This window comes from Electrona antarctica, assembly GCF_951216825.1.
Source record: "Electrona antarctica genome assembly, chromosome: 13".
Taxonomy (NCBI): domain Eukaryota; kingdom Metazoa; phylum Chordata; class Actinopteri; order Myctophiformes; family Myctophidae; genus Electrona; species Electrona antarctica.
In genome coordinates this window covers 46,446,721-46,457,122 of record NC_136794.1, presented here as the reverse complement: position 1 = coordinate 46,457,122, position 10,402 = coordinate 46,446,721, and the positions used below count along the sequence as shown (strand labels likewise).

At 47.3% G+C, this 10,402-nt stretch overlaps 1 protein-coding gene across 1 annotated transcript in view; it reads right to left on the bottom strand.

Moving 5' to 3' along the window:
* Positions 1-287: 287 nt before the first annotated feature.
* The window catches only part of myo1b (myosin IB), a gene marked incomplete at its 5' end in the record, with an annotated part of 133,827 nt that continues 123,712 nt past the window's right edge, over positions 288-10,402 (bottom strand). Inside the window, 6 exon segments of the mRNA XM_079517840.1 lie at positions 288-3,538; positions 4,581-4,705; positions 5,566-5,718; positions 5,865-5,997; positions 8,720-8,826; positions 9,438-9,572. Coding sequence (XP_079373966.1) covers positions 3,403-3,538; positions 4,581-4,705; positions 5,566-5,718; positions 5,865-5,997; positions 8,720-8,826; positions 9,438-9,572 — 789 coding nt within the window. The 3' untranslated portion in view covers positions 288-3,402.

Genomic DNA, 10,402 nt, shown 5'->3' with positions numbered 1-10,402 from the left:
GCCCCTGGAAAATTAGGCCACAGCCCTGAAAAGTTTGGGAACACTTCTTGCCTTGTCTTTATCTGAACAAATCTGCCAGGTTTTTGCCCGGTAACGTGTCATTGTTCCGACCGCTCATTAGTCCGACCCATTACTAACCCTATATCCCAAATCCTAACCAGAACCACATGCGGAAGTCATGGGGCGAGTCTTAACCGGCCACGAAGCCATGGGGCGAGTCTTAACCGGCCACGTAGTCAGTCAGTCAGTCAGACAGACAGACAGCATTAAATGCACATCACTTAAAATAACATCTCAGCATCAGTTATTTATTATTGCATTTTTTAATTTAAAAAAAGATTAATTGTAAATGTGTTACATTGACTTCGATCAAAACATTTCCATGTCCTCTGTCTCTCAGCACAGGTAACATTAGGCACACAACAAGAATGCAAACATCATCTTTGTGGTTCTACTAAACTTTTTTTATGCCAAAATACTAAACACAGAAGAGAGATAAACCACCAGTTAACCTTTAGCAAAACTGCGATAGAATCTCACGCCGTGAAGAGCAGACGAGCAAAACAATCAACAGAGCGTGCGTTCAGCTCCTCGCCCGTTCCTCTGCGAAGGTACAGGGACGGGTCGGTTCGTTCAACTCCCCCCCTGTGTCTTCTGTGGTCATTACTAAACACATACAACCTTGTAAAACCACCACGGTCCCCCCTCCCTTGTAGAGTTTAAGAAACACTGCCTATATACGACCAGTGTGTCTCAACCTTTTCTCGGGTCAGGAGCCCCACTTGGAAAAAGCGTTGGCGGTGCCGACCACTTAACACGGCAACCCAACACGTTACGATCACCAATCAATCGATTGCGTTCAGGCTTGGATCAACTAACTTCTTATTTAGCTGTGTCGCAATGATCGCTCGCTTTCCTTTTTCTTTTTTTTCCTAAATTAAAATCTTAAGTGTTTTGACAATTATTTTTTGGGGGCCCACTTGCGCTGTCCTTAAGACCCCCACCAGCGGGGGGCCCCGCAGGTTGAGAACCACTGGCCATGCAAGACCAGTGATTGGCTGTGCCATATATTCCCTCCACATTAGTCACCAGATAAATAAAACTGGATGACTTAGAAACCAACAGTACAAAACCCTCTACGAAAAACATCCAGATAAAGAATATTGTATTAAATATACTTCAAAATATAGCACTCGTTTCTAATGATCAACATTGGCGCTTGTGTCGTGTGTTGTGTAACCAAAAAAAAAAAAAGATTTATGACATGAGCATAACGGACCGTAAAGCCATGATTTGGGTTGATTTCTTATGCAGACCTCTCATTAATCTATGGCCGTACACACTCAAAAAGGTTTGGGCATTCCCCCAAGAAATACACTGCATTTATTATTATCCCAGAGTGGGTCATGCACTACAATTAAAAACAACCCACATTTTGCAATGGTAAAAACAGATATTTCAGCAACACAGCAAGAAGATCTATTGTAGGATAATATGAAGCCACTGTCCATGCCAGGGCTAAAGCTTACAGCAGCCTATGTACAGCTTATGGTACAGTAATGAGCGTGTCTAACACAAGAGGTCTCAACCCCCCCCCCCCCCCCCGCCACCCCCTCCCAGTGAAAAGCACTACTTTGAGACAATAAGCGTATTTCCCTTTTGCACAAGATGCTTTGGAGAGAGAAAAAAAGCGTTTCACTCGAGTACCCGAAAAATAATGTTGAAATCTGGGGAAGTCGTTAAGGAGGGCTTGGGAAGCCCGGGATTCTTTTCTCCCACTTCCCCCGTGGTTGGGAAGTTCCCCTGTGATAGAAATGTCTCCGAGTCCTACCTGTCTTTTGCACTAACCATAACAATGTTCTTTATTATGTGCGAAGGGGTGTGTGTGAGTGGGGGGAGGGGGGGGGGGGGGGGAATTCTTGAAAGATGGAGACGTAGAACATGTTACAAATATGAATCACTGTTGCAAAAGGAAACATCCGATTGGCCAGAACGCAGTTTACACCAACTCCTTGAACATGAATGAATCAGAGATAAAGCTCAGAGATGGTTTAGAGGTGTGTGAAACCATACATTTGAGACGAGATTAAATTGACCACGCATCATGTGGTGCTGTCAAAACGTTGCTGCAACCACCAGGTTGATTAGTTCCCTGATTCAAATAGGTTTATGTTTTTTTGGCATGGTATTATTATTATGATAACAACCGAACGGGTTCCATTACGGTTCTTAATTACAATCCAGGAACTCGATTGTGTACTGAGTGACGTAACGAGTCACGGTGGCGCAAAGAACACAGGACTGAATGGCACATGCTGTAGGAGTTACGGATACACACGTGACACACACAAAAAAGGTTAAACAACCACTTGGCAAACTTTAAGTACTGGAGCTTCTGTTGAACCTTACCCACAATGCTTTCTGGAGCTTCTGTTGAACCTTACCCACAATGCTTTGTGGAGCTTCTGTTGAACCTTACCCACAATGCTTTGTGGAGCTTCTGTTGAACCTTACCCACAATGCTTTGTGGAGCTTCTGTTGAACCTTACCCACAATGCTTTGTGGAGCTTCTGTTGAACCTTACCCACAATGCTTTGTGGAAACCGTGAGACGTCCCAAAACAAAAGCGCAACACTGAGAACAATAACGAAAACATTACAATCCAATACATTTTCAGATCGACCGCTTATTTTTTTTGGTGAACATGCCCAGGTTTAGAGAAGTGCAGTCATGGAAACCAATCCGTCAGGCCCGTCTCTAAAAGCATTCTGGTTGCATCTTCATTCTTTAACGTCTTGGTCAGAGATCACTAAAGACTGGATGACCCAACGCCACTTGAGACCACTTGCAGTTTAGCCACTTAATTCTCCTCCCTGATAAACCTCTGAACAACAGTTCAGCATTACAGGCATAACAATCATCAGAGCTGGAGATCCCTCGTACGTGAACGACAAGAGGACAACGGTTTTCTTTTCTTCAGTGTCTCACACCAGTTTTACAAAAAACACACACCAGTACAACGTCTGGAATGGCCAACGCCTTGTGGCATGCAACCCCCTGGAGTGGGGGGGCTCTCTATACCTGCGACCCCCTGGAGTGGGGGGGCTCTCTCTATACCTGCCAGAGGCAGTGCTGGTGTTAAACACAGGAAATGGTGTCATGGTGTTTTCTGATCACGAAAGAGAACAAAAGAAAAAGACAAAACAAAAACAACAACAAAGCAGAATAAATTGCACAGTCATGATTGGGGGCGGGGTCATTGGGGGCTTGGTGTAGAACGAAGTTCGTGGGATTTGGGGCTGAGGGGGGGGCAGGGGAGGTTGGAGGTTCGACCGGGACCCCCAACCAGAACACTCAATAGCGGCGCTGGGACGCGGAGAGGGAGGGAGGAGGGGGCTGGTGTTACGCCGTCGCTGCCGGCACAGAGACCTCCAGCAGGCGGTTGTTCTTGCGCTTGCAGGACACGCTGTTGCCGTTCTTGGGGACGCCCGGGACAAACTTGACGCACACCTTGTCCTGCTTGAACTGCACCAGAAACCTGTCGCCGAGACAAAATGGAACGCGGGCGTGACTTTGAGAGAACACACGTTGAGACTGGAGTAGACATGCTGCTAGTCGGAGCACGGCGACACACATTATGCATCGAAGCATTTGTCAAGATGGACTTCTGTGCCTTTGTGTGTGTGTGTTTTTTTTAAAGATTTGTTTTTGGCTTTTCTGCCTTTATTGATAGTTTCAGGAAAGCGGGAGAGAGAGAGAGAAGGGGAGAGACACACAGCAAAGAGGGAGAGAGAGAGAGAAGGGGAGAGACACACAGCAAAGAGGGAGAGAGAGAGAGAAGGGGAGAGACACACAGCAAAGAGGGAGAGAGAGAGAGAAGGGGAGAGACACACAGCAAAGAGGGAGAGAGAGAGAGAAGGGGAGAGACACACAGCAAAGAGGGAGAGAGAGAGAGAAGGGGAGAGACACACAGCAAAACGTTGTCATGAGCGGGACTCGAACACGCACCGCGCTGTCAGGCCAGAGCCTATAATATGTGGCATGCGCCTGGACCACTAGGGGGCATTATCTGAAATGTCATTGTTTTTTGTTTGTTTTTGAGTGGTGCAACCACTCCAAGGAACAGCAATGTCCGTGTTAACCTATGTGTTAACCTATGTGACTATGGTATGTATGTGTATGTATGTGTGACTATGAGTACCAGTAGGGGCAAAAGTGGCGCTGTTGTGCCAGAAACAGCGAGAGAGATAGTGCTGCACTGTTGCCTGCTAATATGAGAGAGAGAGAGAGAGGGGTAGGGGGGACCACTCAGTTCACACAGGTGTGATTTTTCATGTAGCATTTTGAGATTTGTGTCAAATATAAAGAGCATATTAATATTATTATTATCATTATTATTTAGCGAGGTTTAGGGGTTGGGGTTAGAGCTATGCCTGACTTATACTCTAGCGTAATATTTACTACAGTAGCAACACATTTCAGCTCTTTGCAGTTAGGGTTAAATATGGCGAAGAAAGGTGTATATGTCTGTGTCTGTGTGTGTCTGTGTCAGTGCGTGCGTGCACGTGGTGGGCTCTTACTCGTCTGAGATATCTACGGCGAGCTGTTCTGACGGGGTGGCTCCGGTCCGGTGGAGTTTGGTGATGATCTCGATCAGATGTTCACTACTGAGCAGGAAGTCTCCCTTGGAAGCCGACGGCGAGCCCTGAGGGTTAGGAAGACACACATGGCGGGGAGGGTGATGTCACTGCATGGAGTCCTATGGGGGGGGGGGGGGGGGAGGGTGATGATGTCACTGCATGTACTCCTAGGGGGGGGGGGGAGGGGGGGCGGGTGATGATGTCACTGCATGGACTCCTGGGGGGGGGGGGGGGGGTGGGGTGGGTTGTCACTGCATGGACTCCTAGGGGGGGGGGCCGAGAGGATGGAGTAGAACAAAAAGGACTCTACGTCCTCCCAGTGGGGGCTCCTCACTGGCAAGTAAGTCAGTAGGGTAAAACAGAACAAACTGTGTGTACTGTGTGTGGGGGGGGGGGGGGGGGAGATACTCTGGGAGGCATACTATGGTCCGACGGAGCATTGGTTCGACATGCGCCCGCACCTCGGACTAGCGTCTGCTCCCGAGCTTGCGGTTATGGTTAGGTTAGGGTTTGAGGTGGGTTGTCGTGTTTCGGACCAATGACTCGTCGGACCAAACACATGCACTCGGATTCGACTACTGTAAATTGGGGAGAAAAGGGGGTAAAAAGCTAAAACAAAAGACTCCATTCAATCTAATTTCCTTTAATGTACGACCAATTTCCAAAACAAAAACACAAAATGGATAGAACACACAAAAAAAAGCCTAAGGCTTGTTTCCATTGTGGTTCATGGACAACTCCTGCAGTCAGAGCCACGCCAGAAAAACAACGCTGGGGACCCCCGGAGATGCTTTGGCCATGTTTCTGGGGACCCCCGGAGATGCTTTGGCAATGTTTCTTCAGTAAAACACGTAACATTCTACTTGCCTATTCTGATATTATATGCCATTGCCATTGTTAAACCATTCCTGGGGTCTGGCCTCACCTCTTTGAGCTTGAGGGCGAAGAAGCCGTCACTCTGCGTGCTGACTGAGATGCTGGCCAGGTCGGGCAGAGGCACGCTGGACTTCACCTGGCCCGTCTTCTGGTCAGCCAGGACGAAACTGTTCTTGGTCAACAGGAAGATCCGCGTTGCACCCTGGGAACCAGCGGAGACCAATCAGTTCAGTGGTTCTCGCAAGATGAGAGATCGCAATGCACAATCTATGTAAAGCGCCTTGGATAAAGGCGCTATATAAATGCACCATAGACATGTCTAGATGTACGAGTGTGCATAATGGTCACCTTGCCGTTGGCCCTGTTGATCTTGTTCACCACGTCGGCGAGCAGGACCTTCTCTTCCACAGCGCTGTTCAGTTTCTGGTACTTGGGGTTCTTGCCGATCTCCAAGTAGTCTCCTTTGAAAGGCTGGCAGACACTGAGACACACAGGAGAACCATAGCATCAAGACACACAGGAGAACCATAGCATCACACTGAGACACACAGGAGAACCATAGCATCACACTGAGACACACAGGAGAACCATAGCATCAGGCACTGAGACACACAGGAGAACCATAGCATCAAGACACACTGAGACACACAGGAGAACCATAGCATCACACTGAGACACACAGGAGAACCATAGACTCACACTGAGACACACAGGAGAACCATAGCATCAAGACACACTGAGACACACAGGAGAACCATAGCATCACACTGAGACACACAGGAGAACCATAGCATCACACTGAGACACACAGGAGAACCATAGCATCAGGCACTGAGACACACAGGAGAACCATAGCATCAAGACACACTGAGACACACAGGAGAACCATAGCATCACACTGAGACACACAGGAGAACCATAGCATCACACTGAGACACACAGGAGAACCATAGCATCACACTGAGACACACAGGAGAACCATAGCATCACACTGAGACACACAGGAGAACCATAGCATCACACTGAGACACACAGGAGAACCATAGCATCAAGACACACTGAGACACACAGGAGAACCATAGCATCACACTGAGACACACAGGAGAACCATAGCATCACACTGAGACACACAGGAGAACCATAGCATCACACTGAGACACACAGGAGAACCATAGCATCAAGACACACTGAGACACACAGGAGAACCATAGCATCACACTGAGACACACAGGAGAACCATAGCATCACACTGAGACACACTGGAGAACCATAGCATCAGGCTGAGACACACAGGAGAACCATAGCATCAGGCTGAGACACACAGGAGAACCATAGCATCACACACTGAGACACACAGGAGAACCATAGCATCATGACACTGAGACACACAGGAGAACCATAGCATCACACTGAGACACACAGGAGAACCATAGCATCACACTGAGACACACAGGAGAACCATAGCATCATGACACTGAGACACACAGGAGAACCATAGCATCACACTGAGACACAGGAGAACCATAGCATCACACTGAGACACACAGGAGAACCATAGCATCACACTGAGACACAGGAGAACCATAGCATCACACTGAGACACACAGGAGAACCATAGCATCACACTGAGACACACAGGAGAACCATAGCATCACACTGAGACACACAGGAGAACCATAGCATCACACTGAGACACACAGGAGAACCATAGCATCACAGTGAGACACACAGGAGAACCATAGCATCAAGACACACTGAGACACACAGGAGAACCATAGCATCACACTGAGACACACAGGAGAACCATAGCATCAGGCTGAGACACACAGGAGAACCATAGCATCAAGACACACTGAGACACACAGGAGAACCATAGCATCACACTGAGACACACAGGAGAACCATAGCACCACACTGAGACACACAGGAGAACCATAGCATCAGGCTGAGACACACAGGAGAACCATAGCATCAGGCTGAGACACACAGGAGAACCATAGCATCAGGCTGAGACACACAGGAGAACCATAGCATCACACTGAGACACACAGGATAACCATAGCATCACACACTGAGACACACAGGAGAACCATAGCACCACACTGAGACACACAGGAGAACCATAGCATCAGGCTGAGACACACAGGAGAACCATAGCATCAGGCTGAGACACACAGGAGAACCATAGCATCAGGCTGAGACACACAGGAGAACCATAGCATCACACTGAGACACACAGGATAACCATAGCATCACACACTGAGACACACAGGAGAACCATAGCATCACACTGAGACACACAGGATAACCATAGCATCACACTGAGACACACAGGAGAACCATAGCATCACACTGAGACACACAGGATAACCATAGCATCACACACTGAGACACACAGGAGAACCATAGCATCAAGACACACTGAGACACACAGGAGAACCATAGCATCACACACTGAGACACACAGGAGAACCATAGCATCAAGACACACTGAGACACACAGGAGAACCATAGCATCACACTGAGACACACAGGAGAACCATAGCATCACACTGAGACACACAGGATAACCATAGCATCACACACTGAGACACACAGGAGAACCATAGCATCAAGACACACTGAGACACACAGGATAACCATAGCATCACACACTGAGACACACAGGAGAACCATAGAGAACCATAGCATCAGGAACTGAGACACACAGGATAACCATAGCATCACACTGAGACACACAGGATAACCATAGCATCACACACTGAGACACTCAGGATAACCATAGCATCAAGACACACTGAGACACACAGGAGAACCATAGCATCACACACTGAGACACACAGGAGAACCATAGCATCAAGACACACTGAGACACACAGGAGAACCATAGCATCACACTGAGACACACAGGAGAACCATAGCATCACACTGAGACACACAGGATAACCATAGCATCACACACTGAGACACACAGGAGAACCATAGCATCAAGACACACTGAGACACACAGGAGAACCATAGCATCAAGTAGTCTCCTTTGAAAGGCTGGCACACCCACACACACACACGCACGTGCACACGCACGCACACGCACGCGCACACACGCGCGCACACACACGCGCGCACACACACGCGCACACACACGCACACACACGCGCACACACACGCGCACACGCACACGCACACGCACACGAGTCCAGTACCTGCTGGGGTAAAGTGCCTTCTTGTCTTTGAAGATCTCACTGGCCTCCAGCTTCTCCTCGTAGACCGCCTTCTTCTCGTTGGTGAACTGGCCGCAGTACTTCTTGCACTGTGATGCACATGATGCAAAACACAAGTTTACACCACTAGTAGTAACAGCAGTAGAAGGAACTCACTGTGATGCACACGATGCAAAACACAAGTTTACACCACTAGTAGTAACAGCAGTAGAAGGAACTCACTGTGATGCACATGATGCAAAACACAAGTTTACACCACTAGTAGTAACAGCAGTAGAAGGAACTCACTGTGATGCACACGATGCAAAACACAAGTTTACACCACTAGTAGTAACAGCAGTAGGTGCATACTTAGTTTAGACTAGTCATTGGTTAGACATGGGTTAAGGTTAGGTTTAGGTGTGCTGCCCCGTGGGAGGTTAGGGTTAGGGTGAGGGTTTGAGATGGGTTGTAGTTGTAGGACTAATGACTGGTCTAACCAATGACTAGTCTAAACCAAAAACTGTCTAAACTAAGTACTGCACTTGGACACAATTTAAAAACACATCATAACAAATTACGCAATGTACAAGATCACCGATTTGAACGATGTAGACAGTAAAGTGGTCAAAGGACCAATCCAACCTCTTCCTATAATTCCATCAGTATTATACTGCTTAAACAACGATTTCCCATCTTCATATAATTGATCCCCACTAACCCTCCAGAGATGGAAGATCCTCTTGAGCTGTGTGTGCGTGGCGTCCAGGAAGAGGTAGGGTCGGCTGGGCCAGTTCTTGTCTACGGGGGACATGGAGGGTACCGTCTGCTTCAGGCCCAGGAAGTACTTCTGCATCTGATCAGGTACAAGGACAACGCACTGCATTAATGTATGTATGTATACGTTTGTACGTACATAGGTACGTACTAATGCATGACTCCATGGCATACGCTTAAGACACTCAAATTTACTTCGGATCAGAGTTTGTGCTAGGGACCCCCAGAAGAGATGAACATGTGTTAAAGGGGCATTCCACTCATTTTCAACATTTTACTATGTCATTAATATACCTTAGAGCTGTTGTGTGGAAATAATAAAAAAGTCCCCCCATTCTGTGTTTCCTAGAACTGTAATTATGAAAAAATCATTAACATTATCATTGTTAATGATTTTTTTCAGACCTCTAGTTCTAGGAAACACAGAATGGGGGAACTTTTTTATTATTTCCACACAACAGCTCTAAGGTATATTAATGACATAGTAAAATGTTGAAAATGAGTGGAATTCCCCTTTAAGAAATTCAAAATTATTCAACATTTCTCAGAACATTTCACGATTTGTATAGCCGACCTAACAAGCTGTGAGTGTGAGCTTGTCGATTGGCTATTTTTGAATAGCCAAAGTATAAAATATGGTTTAAGTGGTTATAATGATCGTGATGCTGTATTAACAAATTTAGCTTTGGACCCCCCCTGGAACCAGCTCCAGGACCCCTGGGGGTCCCCGGACCTCACTTTGAGAACCACTGGCGTATAGAGAGTATGCACATCATCACATGCATGATTTTCCCATCAGGACACGCCCCCCTCATCTAGACTGAGTGGCAAAACATTGAGCAGCATGGAGTGTTGGAGTTTGGAAGCCCTCGTTGGAAATCACTCAACAGTCCTGCGTACCACCTGTTT